The sequence below is a fragment of the Alosa sapidissima genome, chromosome 1, assembly GCF_018492685.1.
Source record: "Alosa sapidissima isolate fAloSap1 chromosome 1, fAloSap1.pri, whole genome shotgun sequence".
NCBI lineage: Eukaryota > Metazoa > Chordata > Actinopteri > Clupeiformes > Clupeidae > Alosa > Alosa sapidissima.
Genome location: NC_055957.1, coordinates 171,332 through 194,241, shown reverse-complemented (window position 1 = coordinate 194,241; position 22,910 = coordinate 171,332). Strand labels below are relative to the sequence as shown.

Below are 22,910 nucleotides of genomic sequence, written 5' to 3'. Positions count from 1 at the left end.
TGTTGCATGTGCTACAAAAATCATTCTGTGCAATGGAAGATTTACCAACGTTACACCGGTCTGATACAGTTTTGCCTATACATGCGTGAGACTGAGACGCCTGTTTATTTGTTTTAAGTGCGTGCAGGGTGTGAGAGGGGAATCGATGTGCTTTGATTCCAGCTTGGTAGTTGTAGTCTGTGAGATTAAAAAGCATGTGTGTGTGAAGTATTCAAACAATGACACCTTCATTTCATTATGGCTGCTTTAGCAACACACCTTAAGCTACTGTGTAGTGCAGTGTTTTTCAACCACTGTTGCCGGGGCACACTAGTGTGCCGTGAGAGATCATCAGGTGTGCCGCAGAAAATTACCCAAATGTCACTCACTGGTCCAGAAAAGCAACTGTTGCATCAAAGAATTTATAACCACATGCTCTCATTGATTGTGTGATTGCACTATTTGTGGTATGCAGGCATTGTACAACAGGGGCCCCATATCCAGTATTCACAGAATCATCCCATATCCAGTTCATAACAACAATTAAATAATAATAATAAGGCCATATCTGTGTATTATTTGAAATTTTAGGCTATGGTATGTTTATTTTTTCTTCACACAGGATGTTAGTGTGCCGTGGGACATTTTTAAGTGTCAAAAGTGTGCCGTGGCACAAAAAAGGTTGAAAAACACTGGTGTAGTGGGTCCCATTTAGAGTTAGGGTTAGGGTTAGGGTTAGTAGCCACCATTTAGAAGTGGCTACTTCATTCGCGCTTTCCTTGACTCATGGAGCTGCGTGAATTTTATTTCTATCAGAAAGACTCAGGAAGGTACAATGAAAGATAACACACATTTTAATCCATCGAAGGATATACAAAAGCATAAGCAACAATAAGACAGTCTTTGGCATAGGCCCCGTCCTCGGTCCAGGTCACCGAGTGTGCAGACCCCTGCAGATCCTGCCGGTATGAGAGTAATGAAGATAAAGAAATGAAGATACCCACCAGAATGCTTAGATGGTCATCCTCTCTGAAATAGAGCATAACAATATTAAACAGTGCATTTTGTATTATCCAGTTGAACTCGGGAGATGAATCAGAAAAAGCAAGACAGACAGCAGAGACACATGAAGAATATACTACTAATAAAATAAACTGATGATTTGATGAGGATGATGATTATAATGATGATTCAGTCACCTGTGACTCAATTCTATGATTGATTTAAAGTTATGGAAGGGAATCGAGCTTGCAGATGTTCAACCCATTGAACAAGACTGCTTGAGTGACTAGTGCTTGCAGAAGCTTAGCTCAAGGGTTAACTAACAACGTGCAGGGCGATTACCTTGCAGTTACAGATGCTCAGTCAGTGCAGGGGATAGAGCCTGCAGTTGCAGATGCTCAGGGTTAGTGCAGCAGGATAGAGCCTGCAGTTGCAGATGCTCAGGCACCGTGCAGCAGACTAGAGCTCGCAGTTGCAGATGCTCAGGCACCGTGCAGCAGACTAGAGCTCGCAGTTGCAGATGCTCAGGCACCGTGCAGCAGACTAGAGCTCGCAGTTGCTGATGCTCAGGGTTAGTGCAGCAGGATAGAGCTTGCTGTTGCAAATGCTCGGGGACAATGAGCTCGCAGTTGCAGAAGCTCAGGTTAGTGCAGAAGGAATAGCCCTTGCAGTTAAAGAAGATTATGACCTGCACAAATGCGACCAAGCCAGTACAGGCACCAGAAACGAAGAGATGAGTAATATGAACCCATTTAAGCCCAAATTTTTCCCAGACATGCAAATATGCAAATCATGTGTTATTAGCAACCCTTTGAAGTAATCAATAATTATTTTTTTTAAAAAATGTAGAAAAGTAGATGAAAAAGTGAGTTTTATTACTAGGTGAGTAAAGTGAGTTTATTATTAGGATTTTTTTTAAACTGATATGAACACTGAGACCAATGGCAATAATAAATATAAAAGATATGTAAACATTGTTTATTTACCAGGAGCTTCGGCTCGTTAAAATACTGCACACTAACTCTCACACCCCATGCAGATACACACACAGACAATATACACGCACGCACAGACATACACATTCAGGGTTCTATTTTAACGAGCCGAAGCTCCTGGTAAATAAACAACACACAGACACAAACACAGACATACACACTCACACACACATACAGAGATATACACACTCACACACACAGATACACACTCACACACACACAAATACACACACACACAGATATACACACTCAGACACACACACACTCACACACACATATATATATATATATATATATATATATATATATATATATATATATATATATATATTATATATATGTATGTGTGTGTATCTGAAGGTGGGTGTGTGAGAGCAGCAGGCAAAGTGCATGTCACGTGCAATGTGAAGTCCCTGCTGCTGAATGCTTTTGTACCTTGCTCTTGCAAAGGCCCCCCAAAATAAGATGAGCAGCATAGGTAAAGTTGGCTAAACAAGACAGGAAAACATGAAATAGGCATTGTCCATGGGTAATAAGTTCAGAGAGAAAAGGTATTGAGAAACAGAGCTTGAGCTCTCTCTGGTGAAAAGAAGAAAATGACCAGCATTGGACTATGCAGCGGTTGCAGCGTCGAGGAGCTTGCATAAGCTCAGAGCTTGCGTAAGCTCGGTTCTTGCACGGCAAGAATGTAATGCAATGTGGTGCAAATCCCCGAGGAAAAGTGCTTAATGATCGTTCGGTTCGATAACGATCGAGCTTCGATGATGATTGCGATTCGAGTCGACTGTCGAGTCGAGTTGCGTATGTATATGATGAGTGAAGTGTTGTGGGATATAAAAGACATTAACTGTTGTGATGTGAGATTACCCGAGGTTTTATTAACACTTTATTCTGTGCCTAAAGTGCCGGCTGTGCGTAGTGACTGGAGAAGAGTGGCTCGGGTCCATCATAATTAAAATAATGCTTAAGCTGAGCCGAATAACCACCCCCAGACCTTTGCAAGGTAGCTTACCTTAATTGACACTTGCGAGAGCTATTTGCGCAGCTAGAAGGGCTTTATCCTTGATTATAACTTGATTGAGGATGCAGGTAATCCTAGAGTGGCTGCTGATGTTGCAGCACCCATGCAAAAGAAATGGCCAGTGTAGTGGGAGGTTGAGAGCCCACAACTACCAACCACTAGACAAGTGGATTCTGAACCGTTGTTTAGACATAGAGAACCCAGTAGGTAGAAGAAAGAGGGGTGCATTAGGATAAGTTTGTGGGCGAAGTTTAAGATAGTTGATCATAGAAGTATAGGGACAGAAAGAGTTACTACTTTAGAAACTCTAAACACCAGACACCAGAACCTGAGGTGTCTATTTAAGAATGTTTCAGAAATACAGTGCACTATAGAAGTGGGAGAAGAGGATGGCTGAGAAAGCCAGATCCTGAGAAGGGTTAAAAACCTGGTTGTCGGAGCAAAATCCCCAGAGCGCATAAAACCCATAGAGAGCCATGAGGAACACGGCTTCGAGGAGTGAATTGATATAGGGAGTGAAAAGAGAGCGTTCGTGTAATTTTGACACCAAAAGACGTAATAAGTGAGGGGTTAAAGACAGGCGAAAGAGTGGATTTAAGGACCTAAGGACACAACATAACTTAAAACAAGACAAAATACAATCAACAGATACATAGCTGGAGTATACTGGCACTTATGGATGGTCGCTGAGGATGGTTTAGCATATAACTTAAAGACAAGAGATAAAAGAGTAATGATCATGCTGACTGAGTGAAATAAGATTAAATGTGAAACAAAGCACTGCTCCAGAGCCGAAAGTAAATGGGTGTTTAGAATATACGAACCAGCACCACAGTCCTTGTAAAGAAGTAAATAGTTAGAGTGAATTGGTGATGTAGCCTAATAATTGCTGATTGAGAATTAATTGACTGATTGATTTGATTATATGACAATTGAGAATTATGTGATTGAGATTGGGGGACATATGGATATTCAAAAGTGAATTGCAAAATGTAATGATTTAACAGTGCAAGTTCACTAATGCTGCTGCTCCTACTGTGGTGGGATAAAGACATGAAGAGTACAGGGTTAGATATAGTTTAGATAAGGAGGTAAGTTGACACCACATGACCTGGATGAAGTAAGATTAAATATGAACCAAAGCAATGTCCCTCGATGGACGTTTTCGCTATAGCCTACGAGAACCAGCCCCGCATCCATGCATGAAGTAGATAATTACAGTGAGTTAGGGGACAGTAGCCTACTCCACTGCTGACAGATGCATACCCTTCAATTAGAGAGAGAAGCATTTACATTAAACGAAGATGAGCTGCTCCTGAAATTGAAAGATTAAGATGTTGAGTAATGAAGAACTGGGAAGGAATGTCATCCCTGTGCTTGCGGCTGCCATGACGTAATAGGGGATTACGAATGACGACAAGCAAAGTGCATTGTGCTTGGAAAAAGTATACGAGTGAGTGCGGTATTGGCCTGAAGGAGACTTCGTGCCTGCTAGAGGTGTTGCTCTTTTGGCAGAGAAGAGTTTGAGGAAAGCTCTTGTTCTAGATCCTTACAGCCTGAAGACCTACAAGGAGGAATGGAGTGGTTAGAGATGAGACATAGCATTTTCGAAAGGACCTAGCACGCAGGCAAATAAACAGCCATGATACATTTACGTTGCCATTAGTTAAATCATAACAATGTATGGGCCTACATATTATGTAGACACATTTAACCAATGATAGTAACAGACAATGACAGACAATAATGATCAGCCATACATGAGATAATGAAAATAAGATTAATCTATGGCCTTCAGGTGCATCGGAAATATTATGGGTTAATGACATTAGTAGGCTACAGCCCTGCAGACAAAACTGACAGCATTGCAACTAACATCCCGTCTCCTGAACTGCAGTCACTAAGAAACAGACCAGTGCACTGCAGCAGAGTAGCCTATTTTTGTCCCTGTTGGCCTTCCATACACAACAGTAGCCTGACCAGAGAGACAATTTGCTGAGGATGTGGACCAAAGATTGTTAAGGCGGAGCAAGATATTTAATCAGGAGCCACTTCAGGGAACCCGGATCGCAAGGGGGGGGGGGGGCAGAGGCAGCAACTGCTCCATTGAAGTCTATGGGCATAGCTCAGAATTTCACCACATATACTAAGATCTTGGTTCTATAGAGTTAGGAATGTGAATTTTTGGCATGTTTTCATGATCCTCAAACCCTTCTGAACATTTCAGGTACATTTTTAGCATTTTTGAGCATTCCAGTGTGGAGAAAATCGACCTTATATCAAGTGTGCGCCGGTTATTTAATGCTGCTGCTTGGCCGGTTGCAATGTACGCTCATCAATACGTCATCGACACGTCTCTTTATGAGGCCGTTTTTTAAAAGTAAATGTTCCAATCAATGATCCAGGCAGCACGTTTTCTTCTCTCTCCTTCATTTTACAGTCTAATTTTTACTGACTATAATGGCTCGGGTCAAAGGTCATACGGAATCGATTAATCTGCACTATTTATTTTAATCAGTTATTTTTTCTCAAATTAATTAATCGAAATGAATCAGTTATTTTGACAGCCCTAATAAATAAATAAATAAATAAATACAAATATAACATTATGCTGATACCTTTTGCTTTTCCCAAATACAATGTAGCCTACAGGTGTAAGTGACCTTTCATCAATCCAGTTGCAATAGATGAACTGTGATGAACTGCCCTACTTGTGATTGTTTAGAGATTTTAAAGATTTTATAACAATGCTACAACTTCTTTGGCTATTCTACAATCTATTCACCTTTTCAGCGCCAGTAGGCTACTTTCTGTGCAGCCACACACACACACAGGCATGCCAAACAAGCATACACAAAAGTTTCAAGAGTGGGGGATGGAGTAAAATATGGAAACAAATTGAAGTGTGGTTTATTTTCGCGGAACGGATGTACAGGACTGAGCGGCGGTCATATTTTGTACCGCTATGCGGTACATCTAGTTTTTTAAACATTGTGCCCAGGGGTGTGGCAATTAACAACCTAGGGAGGGGCCTGGCGCGTTGTCTAAAAATCGCTATCGTACACCACCTAAACCTGGTCAGAAGTCAATGGCGAGTTGTTCATATGCTATTTTAAGAGCGCAGGTCAACAGTCATATTGGCAGGTGCACGCACCATCATTCTATCATTCATGAACGCACACCAGCGCACGTCCATGCAAAACATTACAAATTGCACGATTACAATGGGAAACATAATTAGAATAAAGATATTACTACTGTACATCTCATGATGAGTATTCACCATCATTTGCAAATTAGTAATGACGGTTAAAAGTGATTAGGGGAGAGGCGAGAGACACGTATGGAGCACAGCTGAAGACACACTGTCACGAGATATAAGCAACTCCTGCAGGATAAATGTTGTTTTATTCAGTCATTTGAGCAATATTAGGGTAAGTGTTGCTTTTTTCAGCCTATGTTTTCGATGGTAACCCATTGTCAGTCAATAGTGAAAGTAACTGCATATAACTGCGTCTTGTCATTGACTGACTCCTTGGTGAAGTTAGTTTCACTTTGCCAATGAGTTCAAATAATAGACGAGTGCAAATGCGTGAAGGCTATGCTAAGTTTTAGTAAAGCATGGTTTAGTGGAATGACTATTCCATAGGGTCTCGCAAGCAGCCTCCTTCAAATGCGCTGCTGAATGCCAAAATACCGATGCATTTAGTAAGTATAAGTATATATACTTTTTTGATCCCGTGAGGGAAATTTGGTCTCTGCATTTAACCCAATCGGTGAATTAGTGAAACACAAACAGCACACAGTGAACACACAGTGAGGTGAAGCACACACTAATCCCGGCGCAGTGAGCTGCCTGCTTCAACGGCGGCGCTCGGGGAGCAGTGAGGCCCACTGGTCGGGGCTCGAACCAGCAACCCTCCGGTTACAAGTCCAGAGTGCTAACCAGTGGGCCACGGCTGCCCATTTATTTGACATATCACGCTTTGCGCCGTTAAAGGGAACGACAGATGTCATTCTTATTGGTTTAAATGATGTTACGCCCCAAACACACCCATATGACTAATTAAAAAACCTAGGAACACCTTGTTGCACCATGCGCTCCACGTTTGATAACGAAACCCCTCCCAATGTGAACTGGACATCCTACTAAATTTGAATAGACTTTTGACGAGTGACGATGCACTTTAGAATGTCATGATAGGGCCCACAATGTGTTTGACATTGAATAACAAGAGCGCAGCACTGGGTACCAGAACTACTGTGCTTCCATGTTGCTGCTGCTAGCTTTTTCTCCTAGTCAAAGTCTATGTATTTGTACAGTAAAATATCATACACTGTGGTTATTTAAAGGGCTTTACAGATACTGTGTCGTCTCTATCGTATAAAACTGCAGATTTAATTCTAAAACCTGATTTCTGAAATTATTTCACACAGCTTGCTCCAACCTGCTTGATCACAACGTTATCACTAGTGGAGATCTTGCAGAGTTTTCAATGAAAAATGTCTAACGTTAGGCCTTGTTCTATGTGGTTAAAGCCACTAGCACAAGGGTAGCCTAGGCTACTTACTCAGCGCTAACGTCACAACCATGCTAACATGAATTTATGGGGACACTGCAGATAGGATAACGTTTTTTAAATTAACTTACCTGTTCCTGGATTTCGACGACCATCCACCGAAATGCTGTCTTGTCTGGTAACGGGGGTCCTCATACTACACACTCAACACAACTCCAAACCCACATCTTTAGTCACGTGTGTGTGTGTGTGTGAGAGAGCTTCATCTGAGTGTGTGCGAGTGTGTGTGTGTGTGTGAGAGAGAGCTTTATCTGAGTGTGTGTGTGAGAGAGCTTTATCTGAGTGTGTGTGAGTGTGTGTGTGCGAGTGCTAGTGTGTGTGTGAGAGCTTTATCTGAGTGTGTGCGAGTGTGTGTGTGAGAGAGAGCTTTATCTGAGTGTGTGTGTATGTGTGTGTGTGAGAGAGCTTTATCTGAGTGTGTGTGTGAGAGCTTTATCTGAGTGTGTGTATGTGTGTGCGAGTGTGTGTGTGTGTGTGCGTGTGTAAGTTGTGTTTGCTGCTGCTGTGGTACCTCCATGATGAACATCCAGGCTGGTTTACAACAGTTTACACCCAGAAAGCCATTGCAATCTCTCATGTTGATCCTGTGTTAGTGTATTGTGTGTGTGTGTGTGTGTCTCTCTCACAATGTGTGTGTGTGTGTGTGTGTATGTGTGTTTCTATGTGTGTTTCTCTCACCGTGTGTGTGTGTGTGTGTGTGTGTGTGTGCAGTGTTCTGTGATGCATGCAGAGGAGGGCGGGGTTTGTATGCGCAGATGTCCGACCTGCTGCCCCTGCGGATGGCCTCCTACATGCTGCTGCCCTGCACACTGCCCATCCAGTCTGCGTACTCAGCAGCCCAGAGGTTAGTGCACACTGCCCATCCAGTCTGCGTACTCAGCAGCCCAGAGGTTAGTACACTATCCAGTCTGCGTACTCAGCAGCCCAGAGGTTAGTGCACACTGCCCATCCAGTCTGCGTACTCAGCAGCCCAGAGGTTAGTACACTATCCAGTCTGCGTACTCAGCAGCCCAGAGGTTAGTACACACTGCCCATACAGTCTGCGTACTCAGCAGCACAGAGGTTAGTACACTATCCAGTCTGTGTACCCAGCAGCCCAGAGGTTAGTACACTATCCAGCAGCACAGAGGTTAGTACACACTGCTCATCCAGTCTGTGTATTCAGCAGCACAGAGGTTAGTACACACTGCTCATCCAGTCTGTGTATTCAGCAGCACAGAGGTTAGTACACACTGCCCATCCCATCCATAGTGTTCTATTGCACTATCCTATCCCACCCATAGTGTTATATTGCACTACCCTATCCCATCCGTAGTGTTCTATTGCACTACCCTATCCCACCCATAGTGTTCTATTGCACCCTATCCCATCAATAGTGTTCTATTGCACTACCCTATCCCACCGATAGTGTTCTATTGCAAAACGCCTCCTTGAGGGTGTGTGTGTGTGATGTCTCATATGTATATATATGTATATGCGTGTGTGTGTATATGTTTCTATTTGCTGTTGGTACTCTAAAACGCTTCCCTGAGGGTGAGTGTGTGTGTGTGATGTCTCATATGTATGTGTGAGTGTGTGTGTGTGTATGTTTCTATTTGCTGTTGGTACTCTAAAATGCCTCCCTGAGTGTAGGAGTTCAAATTCACTGTGTGCAATGCAAAAAATAAGTGTTATTATTAATGTTATATTAAGATAAAAAAATCTATTTGGTATTGGCTTTTAGTATGAAGCAATTTACCTAGCACTCTGTTGAATGATCATTTTGACTTTTTGTTACAGGAAGCAATTGAGGGAAACAGGTAGACTGACGGTCTAAGCTGCAAACACGTGATTTATACTCCTGTACTCCTGTTTCTTCACAATTACTGGGTTGAACACACACACACAGCCTAGACTACAAACACGTGATTTATACGGTTTCTTCACAATTACTGGGTTGAACACACACACAGTGGTGTCATGTAAGGACCCTGATCATGTTGCACAGCACTTGTCATGATATTTAGTCTGTTAGGAGGCACAAAGGCACCGTTTAGTACATGCCCCCATAGCACCGGTTAGTACATGTCCCCATAGCACAGCTTTAGTACATGCCCTCATAGCACCGTTTAGTACATGCCCTCATAGCACAGCTTAGTACATGCCCTTATAGCACAGCTTTAGTACATGCCCCCATAGCACAGCTTAGTACATGCCCTTATAGCACAGCTTTAGTACATGCCCTCATAGCACAGCTTTAGTACATGCCCCCATAGCACCGCCTAGTACATGCCCCCATAGCACCACCTAGTACATGCCCCCATAGCACCGTTTAGTACATGCCCTCATAGCACCGTTTAATACATGCCCTCATAGCACAGCTTTAGTACATGCCCTCATAGCACAGCTTTAGTACATGCCCCCATAGCACAGCTAAAAGAAGTCAAGAGGACTCCTTACTCACAGACCTATTCACAAACCTGCGGCATTTTGCCGTGTTTTGAAATCCTATGCAGCTACAGGAGCTTCCAACCGTGAGGAAGCAATTTTGCATTGTAGGCATAACTAACATGCAATAACGCCGCCAACAACAACCAAAACTAGGCTAATCATTGTCAACATGTAAATTAAATGTAACATTATTGTGAATCAAATTAAAATGTTCTCTTTTGCAAACGTAGGCATAGTAACAGAATAATTTAATAATGTTACAAAGATACTACATCAATCCGTATGTTTCATTAGGCTACTAGGCTGTTGATTCATTTAGGCTAGGCCTTTTTATTAAGGGCCGTATTCACAAAGAATTTTAAGGCTATAAAGTAGCTCCTAACTGGCGAATTTAGGAGCAACTCCTAAAAATAATGGGCGTTTCACTCCTAACTTTAGGAGTCCTAATTTTTTCACAAAAAGTAATTCACGAAGCATTTTAGACCTAAAAGTAGCACCTAAGTCTGGGACAGCTTAAGTCGAGAGGACTCCTAACTCACTAAGACCTATTCATAAACAGCTTTTTTGTGGCATTTTACGTTGCGATGTTTTGAAATGCGTAGCCTATGCGCAACAGGAGCTTCCAATCGCGAGGGAACAATTTTGCATTCATAAAAGGGATGCAATAACGCCACCAACAACAACCAAAACTACTCATTGATAACATGTAAATGAAATGTAACGTTTCATTGTGAATCAAATTAAAATGTTCTCCTCTTTGTAAACGTAGCCTAGGCATATGGTGACAGATTAATTTAATAATGTTGCAAAGGTAGGCTATTACATCAATCCATAGGCCTATGTTTCATTAGGCTACTAGGCTATTTGTTTTGCCTTACTCTTTATTCATTTAGGCTAGGCCTTTTTATTCAGTTATTAATAATCTTCCGTCCTTCGCACTACTTGTGTAGCGCATGCATTCTCCGACCTGTCACCTGTCACTCATCATCTGAAGAGAGGTGTTTGGAATTCCCGCGTTACAATCGTCAGCCAATCAAGGTGGTCACTTCAGTCAAGCTTGTGCATGAGTAATGACGTCATCCATAGCCACGAAGACTCACTCCTAGTTTAGGAGTTGTCTGAAAGGCTTTGTGAATAACTTTTAGGAGAAAACTCCAAGCTAAAATCTTTAAGTGCGATTTAGGAGTAGCCTACTCCTAGTAGTAAGATAAAAGCCTTTGTGAATAGCCTACGGCCCCAGTTATTCATCATCTTCTGTCCTTGTGTAGCGCACGCATTCTGAGACCTGTCACCTGTCACTCATCATCGTAAGGGAGGTGTTTGGAATCATGCCCGCGTTACAATCATCAGCCAATCAGCCAATCAAGGTGGTCACGCTTGCCCATTTACCCAAATTAATGGTCGAATATTACTGATGATCATTGTTATTTAAGAACATGCAGTGTGCGTAGGGTACCAAAAACATCTTGCTCGTAAAAAAGCATCATAAAGCACATTCTGGCGGGTCTGATATTTACTGTAGGCTGCGCAAACCACAGGCCTTTATTTTGGGCATTCATTCATTCATTCAACCTTTATTTATTCTTGGAGGGTCATTGAGGGAAGCCCTCATTTTCAATGAAGCCGAGATTACAGAAGCGAAGCGAAGCGCTCCACAAACAAGACAACATTCGAGGCCTTCTGTTGAAGAATTTTATATAAAGCCTGCGCTAACAGTAATCCTCCTGCCCCTGATAGGCCTACCACAGCTGTGGATAGTGTGGAATGTTCAAGTAATAACACAATCCAATGTGTGTCTCAATTGTCCCCCGCTGACCACCTCACACATTTCTCTAGATTTTGCAACGAACTTACATGACACAATGCCATAAAATATGCCAGTTTTAGGACACAGAATAATGTTTGTAATGATACCAGGTAGGCCTACATTTAACAGTAACAAGTGTAATGAGCTATTCATTGTCGAAGGTGCATGGTGAAGTGAAATTCTTACTTTGGAAAACAAACATTTGCCGATATCATCGCCGATCATCAGAATATTGCAACAGATTCTGTGTTCTGGACTGCAGGTAACTTGTTAAGCCAGTGGTTCTCAAACTTTTATTTCATTCCCCACTTTGATCAAGGGGCATGACTGATGATAGTGGAGATAACGTGTTATCCCGAGGCTTTTGCAAGTCAGCATCTTCGACGGTAGTCTAATAAAAATATAAGTTTTCGATGTCACAAACGGAGAGCCATACTTTATTGTTTTTAACGATCTCTATGCTACTCACAAAAATGTAGGCATGGGGACATGATGAAGTAGGCTATCCAACTGTCGTGTGTTAAATTATTGTGATTACGAGCCAGTGACATCTAACTAAATGCAACAGGCTCATATCGTCCTCGCATTCGCAAAATGAGGACCAGTGTTTTGTCAAATTGCAAATAGCTATTCGTTTTAACGAATTTTTTTATGATAGTATGAAGTGCTTTTTGTATAGGCTACTATCTTAATCTTGGAATATGGGGAGGGAAGTGGCGTGTCTGCAGTCAGCCAAATATGAATGTAATTCTGCGGCATAATTTTATTTTTCTTGTTTATGGTACAGAAAAATAAAAATGACATGTCAAGCAGTCAATTGACTACATTGCAGTCAAGAAGTAGGGCAAATTAAGACACTGTTTTGATTTGCGTAGTTGCGTTACCCCCAACACTGACAATAACATAGACAGCAAATTAAGATATTTTTTCGATTTCGATTTTCGCTACCACCGTGTAGTCAAGCCTTAAGCCATACCCAAGTAGCCTTAATCGAGGTAATGTTTAATTACGATTTATTTTGTTATTGAATTCGTAGGCTGGGATTCCTCTCGGTAACAATTACGTTTAAAGGTAGCCTAGCCTCCTGCTTTTTCAGAAGGGGCGGCAGTCAGGCTACTGACAGAGCGATGTACAGTGGCAGAGCGACGCACAGTGGCTGAAAGTGGTACTAAAGCTTCACGCCTCGTAATGCACGACTGAAGTGGCCATTTGAAAGCGATGCCCACTGTAAGGTGTGTGTGTGTGTGTGTGTGTGTGATGTCTCATGTAAGGTGTGTGTGTGATGTCTCATGTAAGGTGTGTGTGTGTGATGTCTCATGTAAGGTGTGTGTGTGATGTCTCATGTAAGGTGTGTGTGTGTGTGTGATGTCTCATGTAAGGTGTGTGTGTGATGTCTCATGTAAGGTGTGTGTGTGTGATGTCTCATGTAAGGTGTGTGTGTGTGTGTGATGTCTCATGTAAGGTGTGTGTGTGATGTCTCATGTAAGGTGTGTGTGTGTGTGTGTGTGATGTCTCATATAAGGTGTGTGTGTGTGTGTGTGATGTCTCATATAAGGTGTGTGTGTGTGATGTCTCATGTAAGGTGTGTGTGTGTGTGATGTCTCATGTAAGGTGTGTGTGTGTGTGTGTGATGTCTCATGTAAGGTGTGTGTGTGTGTGTGATGTCTCATATAAGGTGTGTGTGATGTCTCATGTAAGGTGTGTGTGTGATGTCTCATGTAAGGTGTGTGTGTGTGTGTGATGTCTCATGTAAGGTGTGTGTGTGTGTGTGTGATGTCTCATGTAAGGTGTGTGTGTGTGTGTGTGATGTCTCATGTAAGGTGTTTGTGATGTCTCATGTAAGGTGTGTGTGATGTCTCGTGTAAGGTGTGTGTGATGTCTCATGTAAGGTGTGTGTGTGATGTCTCATGTAAGGTGTGTGTGTGTGTGATGTCTCATGTAAGGTGTGTGTGTGTGTGTGATGTCTCATGTAAGGTGTGTGTGTGTGTGTGTGTGATGTCTCATGTAAGGTGTGTGTGTGATGTCTCATGTAAGGTGTGTGTGTGTGTGATGTCTCATGTAAGGTGTGTGTGTGTGTGTGTGTGTGTGATGTCTCATGTAAGGTGTGTGTGTGTGTGTGATGTCTCATGTAAGGTGTGTGTGTGTGCGAGGTTTGTGGAGTGGATCCCTGATATGTGTGTGTGTGGCAGGTTTGTGGAGTGGATCCCTGACGTCTCAGCGGACGTGCGTTGGCTGGCTGATGTAGCCGGGGCTGCATACCAACAGGCCTGGAGAGGAGCGGAGACAGAGAGGTGACACACACACACACACACATGCACACACACAGAGGTGACACACACACACACCTGGAGAGGAGCACTAACACAGAGGTGACACACACACACACACACACACACACACACACACATACAGTGGGCATCGCTTTCAAATGGCCACTTCAGTCGCGCATTACGAGGCGTGAAGCTGCGTGAAGCTTTACGGCTTCCACACACAGCTGCGTGCATCGCTTTGCTGGAGACGCAGCCCATTCACTTTAAATGGGCTCACGTGATCCGTTGCCGAACTGAATTGTGGGTCCGTCGCGTCGCGTTTCTCCCGCTGCTCGCGTTGAGGAGTTCAGCTGTTGCTGCACCGACAGACGGCACCGGCCAATCAAGCCAATCTACGGACGGCACCAACCAATCACATTACGGTTTTACTTCAAGTCATTTGCATAGCTACCGTCGGGAACACCCACTGGAATGCGTTGACGGAACACAGCTGTGTGTGGGAGCCGTTAGTACCACTTTCAGCCACTGTGTGTCGCTCTGCCACTGTACATCGCTCTACCTGCCGCCCCTTCTGAAAAAGCTCGATTTACCTCGATTTAGACTACTTGGGTATGGCTTAAGGCTTGACTACACGGTGGTAACGAAAATCGAAATCGAAATTTGCTGTCTACATTATTGTCAGTGTAACGCAACTACGCAAATCAAAACAGTGGTGTGATAATTGAGCCAGTAGAGAAATAACTGTTCAGAATTAATCTGTAGCCTTAGGTAGGCTTCTGCGACGTTTTTAACAGGCTACGCTATAGAGGCTTAGACAACTACAGTATTACCCACGTTTTGGTTTCGTAAATTAATTTGCCCTACTTCTTGACTGCAATGTAGTCAATTGACTGCTTGAGATGTCATTTTTATTTTTCTGTACAATAAACAAATACATCTGCTTTATGCCACAGAATTACATTCATATTTGGAATTTACATAGTCCAATGCATCGTTACACTACGTTAGTGTTTCCCAAAACCATAGTAGCAACGAACGTTCGCAACCACTATCGTAAAGTTGTGCAGTTACAACTACACCTCTCGACCTGTGGTAGAATGCTAGTAGAAGCATAGTTCCAGGGATCTTCATGTCAAAGACGTCACTGACGCCAGTTATTTGTTTGCAAATTAATAATTACAAATATATTTAGGTTTCTAATTGATATTTACACTTCTAACTACCATACATCCATATTTTAAAATGCCCAAGGCAGAAAATACATAAATTAAAAGTCAATTTGCAGCCATGTGCACGTAAGTAAAAGTCACACACCTGCAGATAATAATAAGGTGGTGCGCACTTTTTGACGAGTCAGCTGACAATATGTAGCCTTTGATTTTCATGGAGGGGGGGGGGGTCCTTGTTAGTTTACGCAAACCAAGCCAAGAAGGCTGATTCTGATTTTGATAATATGATCTGCACAAAAGATAAACTTAGGTAAACAACAATGTCAATATTGTTGTCAACGTCTTAACCCAGATTCGAACTCTTGGACAGGGGACTGGTAACTGCTGTGCAACGGCGGCTGTCATCTGCCGGCCTCAACGCAATGCGCCTCAGAAGTATGTGCAGGTGCCCGTTCACGTGCTACTAAACGTCATTAAGTCCAGACTACTGAAGTTTGGAAACTATCATGGTCCAAACTTACAGTACTATGTAAGTACGACAGTTTTGGGAAACAGTCGTAGCTTACATGTTGGTTAGTTGAACGATGCATCCTGTTAGTAAAAAGCTAACCTCCGTAGTTGTACAGGAAACGCACCCCAGATCAGCTTGTAGGCCATTAGCAATCTGTTTATTTTATTTTATGAAGCCTACACATTTTCACTTTCAATAGACAGATGCAATAGCCATTGGTCAAGTATTGAGTATAAAGCAATTAAGATAGTACCCTATACAAAAAGTACTTCATACTATCATAAAAATTTGTTAAAACGAATAGCATTTTGCAACTTGACAAAACACTGGATTAAATATCTTAGGCACAGGAGAAAACTTGTACATCTATTGGCCCGTGGGGAGATCACATGCCGGTTGCCTCTCCCATCAGTGCTATGACTCGTTCGGCTGTGAGCTTGTTTTGCCAAAAACAACTCTATTGCAGATATCAATGCATCTTTGTTCATGGGTTTGGCCTCACAGCAGAGGCTTAGACAACTATGACCCATGTTTTGGTTTCGTAATTTGCCCTACTTATTGACTGCAATGTAGTCAATTGACTGCTTGACAGGTTATTTTTATTTTTCTGTACAATAAACAAATACATCTGCTTTATGCCGCAGAATTACGCACTTGGCCAGCCTATAGAACGGGCACATTTTGGAGAGAATAGAGAATGTACGCACGCAAGAATCTGTAGGCTAGTTGTGGCTGGTTACCAGCAAACAATGTTTAATGCATTAACTCAAGACGTCAAACATTTTCTAAACAATACAAACAGAAAGGATGCAGCAGGCAGCAAATGTAGAAGAGTCATTTCCAGTGGAAGAACAAAATGCTGAATGAAGCCCAAAGATATGAAGGCATATCTTTGCAAGTTGTTATTTTTTGGAGACGTAAATGGTTGGACTATAGGCCTAGTTTGCAAGAAGGAGACATAAAGCGTGAACATGCCACACTATCCACAGCTGTGGTAGCGGGGGTATGAGGATTACTGTTAGCGCAGGATTTATATAAAATTCTTCAACAGAAGGCCTGCCTCGAACGCAGACTTGCCCAAAAAAAAGGCCTGTGGTTTGCGCAGCCTACAGTAAGTAGGTCTTAGTGAGTTAGGAGTCCAAGCCTCACCAAGTAGCCCGTTTGTTTACAACTAACAACATTTAATTAGCGTAGCATAGCATAGCACTCCTCCCATGGTGAATAGCATCACGCTGCATAGCACTCCTCCCATGGTGAATAGCATCACGCTGCATAGAGTAGCATAGCATAGCACTCCTCCCATGGTGAATAGCATCACGCTGCATAGAGTAGCATAGCATAGCACTCCTCCCATGGTGAATAGCATCACGCTGCATAGCGTAGCATAGCATAGCACTCCTCCCATGGTGAATAGCATCACGCTGCATAGCGTAGCATAGCATAGCACTCCTCCCATGGTGAATAGCATCACGCTGCATAGAGTAGCATAGCATAGCACTCCTCCCATGGTGAATAGCATCACGCTGCATAGAGTAGCATAGCACTCCTCCCATGGTGAATAGCATCACGCTGCATAGAGTAGCATAGCATAGCACTCCTCCCATGGTGAATAGCATCACGCTGCATAGAGTAGCATAGCATAGCACTCCTCCCATGGTGAATAGCATCACGCTGCATAGAGTAGCATAGCATAGCACTCCTCCCATGGTGAATAGCATCACGCTGCATAGAGTAGCATAGCACTCCTCCCATGGTGAATAGCATCACGCTGCATAGAGTAGCATAGCATAGCACTCCTCCCATGGTGAATAGCATCACGCTGCATAGCGTAGCATAGCATAGCACTCCTCCCATGGTGAATAGCATCACGCTGCATAGCGTAGCATAGCATAGCACTCCTCCCATGGTGAATAGCATCACGCTGCATAGAGTAGCATAGCACTCCTCCCATGGTGAATAGCATCACGCTGCATAGAGTAGCATAGCATAGCACTCCTCCCATGGTGAATAGCAGCTGCATAGAGTAGCATAGCACTCCTCCCATGGTGAATAGCATCACGCTGCATAGCGTAGCATAGCATAGCACTCCTCCCATGGTGAATAGCATCACGCTGCATAGAGTAGCGTAGCATAGCACTCCTCCCATGGTGAATAGCATCACGCTGCATAGCGTAGCATAGCATAGCACTCCTCCCATGGTGAATAGCATCACGCTGCATAGCGTAGCATAGCATAGCACTCCTCCCATGGTGAATAGCATCACGCTGCATAGAGTAGCATAGCATAGCACTCCTCCCATGGTGAATAGCAGCTGCATAGAGTAGCATAGCACTCCTCCCATGGTGAATAGCATCACGCTGCATAGCGTAGGGTGACCAGACGTCCTCTTTTGCCCGGACATGTCTTCTTTTTGAAACCTAAAAATGTGTCCGGGCGGAATTTCAAAGTCGTCCAGGATTTTGTTATTCTAGCCTCAAACATGTTTACAGCGAATTTGCATTGCTCTCTCTTTCATTCGTAGATATATCTATGTCTTTCATTCACATACTAGTTACGGCCTCCCCCTACAGTTCGCTTTGCATTGAGTGGAAAGTGTAGGGTGTAGAGCCTGACCTTAGCTACAGTCATTGGTCGATAGTAATCTCAAACATTTAATTGGTCAGTCAGTCACCTGAATAACGCAAACTTCCTTGTTTAGTGTAAGTTCACTGACAAATTAAAATGTAAATTTCCATGTTTTTGTCTCGGTCGATATCAACATGAAGCTGAGTGCCGGACCTGCAAAGCAGGCACTTACGCGTCGGCGCAAATAAAGGTGCCAACGACCTACAGGTAGGCTACCCCCTGAAGTGTCCTCTTTTTCACAAACCCAAATCTGGACCAGGCTATGCCGAAATAGTTTCAACATTTAGAATATCAGTGTCGGGTGAATTAGGAAATGCCTTATGGCTGAAAGCTGCTTGGGATCCCCCCTGTCAAGCAATAGATGACATGATGCGCGTCACTGACATAATGCGCAAATAATATAGCCTAGATATTCCAATATATTCGAATACATGTGTTTATTTTAGAGGGGATATTCAAACTTCATTTTTGAGCAATTTTATTTTAATGCGAAATAACCTTAAAATTGTTCCGGTGTTGTGTGCCTTCTGGTTTCTCCACCTACTGGTTTCCTTGCGCGTGCATGCGCTGCAGCAGTTGTCAGACATTCACAAACAAGTTGTTTTAGGCGGTTTGAAGTCACTTTTCATACGCCATGAGCGCTCGGCTACATTACAGCCACTCGGACAAAAGACATGTAAAAAAATATATGTTTTGAAAACTAGCATTAAACTGGATTCGATCCCGCAAAAGCAACACACGCGTGACTCTCTTCATCCTGATTCCCTACTCTTTGAGCCAACTAATATGTTACGCGAATCAATTAACTATTGTAGGCTACCATTAATTAATAACGTAAGCAACACCCAGGTAACATGTTGTCCAGGCTATCTGAAACAAGGGGTTGCCTCTCATCTACAACAACTGGTTACCTTGGGCTGCTACAGTCGTCGGTGCACTGTGTACAGTAGGCCTATGCTACTCTTTGTGGTTGATCAACTAAAAATAAAAGATGTATTTAGGCTAGATTTGCGTGAGTTCTTTCTATCTGCTTTACTTTTGTGAGTTGTGACCACTTAGGCTATGTTATAGACGTTCTATGAGGTACCAGTGTTTAGCTGTGTCACAAAACGATAAGTTTTGTCAGACTACTTTTAAAATGATATTCAGGGCTATATACATTTTAAACATTCGGGGCTGAAGACCCGACAAAGCCTTGCGTTAATTCTTCAGGTGGGAAGTGTCAGGAATTTTCATACGAGAGACGTTCCCATTGGTGGTTCGTATATGGAGTAGGGAATTGACAGCAACATATCCAATCACATTATGAGAGATGCTGAATTTAACATAAACTGCGATGTTTGATTTTAAATTAATATAAATTTAGCCGGGACTGTAAGCTGGCACACGTGGGTGCTCGAGAGACGGAGCACCCACGGTATCGGCGCCTATGATAAGCGTATCTCGCGGTTGCATCCATTACAAACGAACATGCAATGTGAACGTCTGGGATTGGGGAGAGTACTAAATGCTCTTCTGAATAAGCACGAAGTCAAGCCTTTAAATGAAAAACACTCTAAACGCTAATGAAGTAAACTTGTGACCATCAAAAATCGTTTATCGCCTGTAACTCCGTGATAACAGGACGTAACAGGAAGGCATTTGGCTGAGCAACGGAGGTTAATATGCTCTATATTTTGTCCAAATGATGTTTGTCTATCATCGTTGCACTCGGAGAAAACCAGAATGTTTAATTTGTCCTGCGTTTCTTCTACGGCTGTAAACGGGATTCACTCTTGAGACCTCTGCCGGTTGTTTCAGCGTCGTTGCAGCGTCACTGGAAAAATACAAATTAAAGTCGCGTGATGCCGCATGATCCCGCGCGCGGACCGCGAGGGAAGCTGGCCAAGTCGAAGCACTGCCCACTGTACACACACAGCAGTAGCCTAGCAGCTACAGAGCCCATAATCCAAAGCAGTAGCCTAGCAACTACAGAGCCCATAATCCAAAGCAGTAGCCTAGCAACTACATAGCCATTAATCCAATAGCCTAGCAACTACAGAGCCCATAATCCAAAGCAGTAGTCTAGCAACTATATAGCCATTAATCCAATTGCCTAGTAACTACATAGCCCATAATCCAAAGCAGTAGCCTAGCAACTACAGAGCCCATAATCCAAAACAGTATTCTAACAACTACAGAGCCCATAATCCAAAGCAGTAGCCTAGCAACTACATAGCCATTAATCCAATAGCCTAGCAACTACATAGCCCATAATCCAAAGCAGTAGCCTAGCAACTACATAGCCATTAATCCAATAGCCTAGCAACTACATAGCCCATAATCCAAAGCAGTAGCCTAGCAACTACAGAGCCCATAATCCAAAGCAGTAGCCTAGCAACTACAGAGCCCATAATTAGAGGGTGATTTTTCGGGACTCCCGCGGGTCACGGTATTCCCACAGGTTTCCCGCAGCACGGGAGTAAATTTCACTGTTGGTAACGTGATTGGGACGGGACAGGAAATAATAAACGGGAGCTGGCGGGAAGCCAGAGATTATCAACTTAAAAAAAATGACGCTGCAATGCAGTGAGTGCGCCCAAAGACGTGAGGCATTTCGTTTTAGAAAAGAGAACCAATTACAACCCACAAAACGTTTGTTGTTGATTGGTAGCCTATCAGAGCAAGACAAGCAGCTGCCCTGTTCACAATCAATCAGCTTCAGCGATACGCCCTAAGGCAAAATGGATGCAAAGAAACAGTTACAGGCGAAAGTGTCAGCACAGCTCTATTCAATTGCACGAGCTTTCCGGGAAAGCGATTCTCGTTGAGTTTAATGTGTCATGCAATGTTGGGGCATGGCACCTCGACGATCGCATTCCTCAATATCGCATAACCCTGGCGGAACACAAAAAATAGCTGGTTTAACGTTGGTTTAACGTGATGAGAACGGTGCAAACTTAACTGATGGGATGAGATCATCTAACTATGAAATGATTTAAGCATAGCCTACAGCAAAGTCCTGTAAAATATGTAATTTTAATGTAGCCCAAAATGATCGGCTATTAAAGAAAAGTTAGACAAGGCTTTCTGCCCTACCAAAATGTATGGTCACCGCACGCTACTGTAGTCTAACAGTCGGGTAACTTTAGACATCAACATAGGGAGCCGGACGGGATTCGGGAGTCTTTCTCTTGGGATTTTGCGGGACAGAATTTTTTTGGGGGGGGCTGTCACGTGATCGGGATATGACGGGAATATTTGTGCGGGCTCGGGATGGGACGGGAGTGAAAATTGCTTCCCGTGTCACCCTCTACCCATAATCCAAAGCAGCAGCCTAGCAACTACAGAGCCCATAATCCAAAGCAGCAGCCTAGCAACTACAGAGCCCATAATCCAAAGCAGCAGCCTAAGGGCTGAGAGCCCCAGCGAAGGGGTCTGAGGCCCCATCAGAGCTGAAGTGCACCAGAAAGAGATCTGAGTCTTTCAAATGAACTCACAATGTGAATACTAAATAAACTGAGTCCCTTTTGTTTTGGCCTCTTTCTGGTCCCCTTTTAGTGGACTGAATTTGGTTCTTTTAAAAGGGACGATATGTGAACACCGTTAGCGGTGAGATGAAATGCTTTTAGTGGACTGAGTTCGGTTCTTTTAAAAGGGACTATATGTGAACACACATCATTAGCGGTGAGATGAAATGCTTTGTGAGTGCGGCCCCTGGTCAATAGACAGGCTACATGAGTTGCTAGGCAACAGGCCACTCATGAAAACTGACATCATTGTGCTATCAGGTTAGACATGGACAGCTAAACTGATGATAATCAACGCTCATGCACTCATCAGAACTTTTGAGTGGTGTTTGTGTGTGTGTGTGTGCGTGTGTTTGTGTGTGTGTGTGTGTGTTTCAGATGATGACCAGAATATTGTCTTTATGTTGTTGACTTTGCTGATTTTGTGGATGTTTATGTTGTTGCTTTTCTTCATGTATGTTGGTTTAGGGGCTCCTCAGACGCTCCAATCATGCAGCAAGATGGACCCCCGTCCATCTCCTCCATGGGTTTCCGTGGTTACGACTGGAACGTCACAGACAGGCCGTCACCTCCCAGCAGCCCCGCACGCCAAGCCCCGCCCCCAGACAGATCTGCCTCTTTGTGAGTCCGCAGGACTAGAGCAACGTCTGGACGCTGGAGTCCGCCAGAGCGCCAGAAACACACTGCAGTCCGCACTGCAGTCCGCCAGAGCGCCAGACAAACGCACCAACGATCCGCCACCGCCTCCGTTGAATGATGTTGATTGATAATAAATGTTTAAGTTGAATGATGTTGATTGATATTGAATGTTTTGGGTGATGCAAAATGTTTAGGGTGTGTAAGGGCTGTAACATTGTGCAGTGTACAAGTACAGAGACAACAAAATGCAGTTTTTCTAGTGACCAGCTTGTCGTACCACCTTAAAATACCATTTTTCTAGCTGTTTTTTTCAGCAGGATAGTAATGTAATTTAAAAAATATAGAATTATACCGCCAAAAGTTAGCCTATACC

At 43.2% G+C, this 22,910-nt stretch overlaps 1 protein-coding gene across 1 annotated transcript in view; it reads left to right on the top strand.

Annotated features, from left to right (window-relative positions):
• The window catches only part of LOC121711761 (patatin-like phospholipase domain-containing protein 2), a 53,109-nt gene extending 30,424 nt beyond the window's left edge, over window positions 1–22,685 (top strand). The window contains 4 exon segments of the mRNA XM_042095596.1: window positions 8,289–8,421; window positions 14,004–14,105; window positions 22,367–22,494; window positions 22,497–22,685. Of these exon segments, the coding sequence (XP_041951530.1) occupies window positions 8,289–8,421; window positions 14,004–14,105; window positions 22,367–22,494; window positions 22,497–22,537 (404 nt within the window). The 3' untranslated portion in view covers window positions 22,538–22,685.
• Window positions 22,686–22,910: the final 225 nt, after the last annotated feature.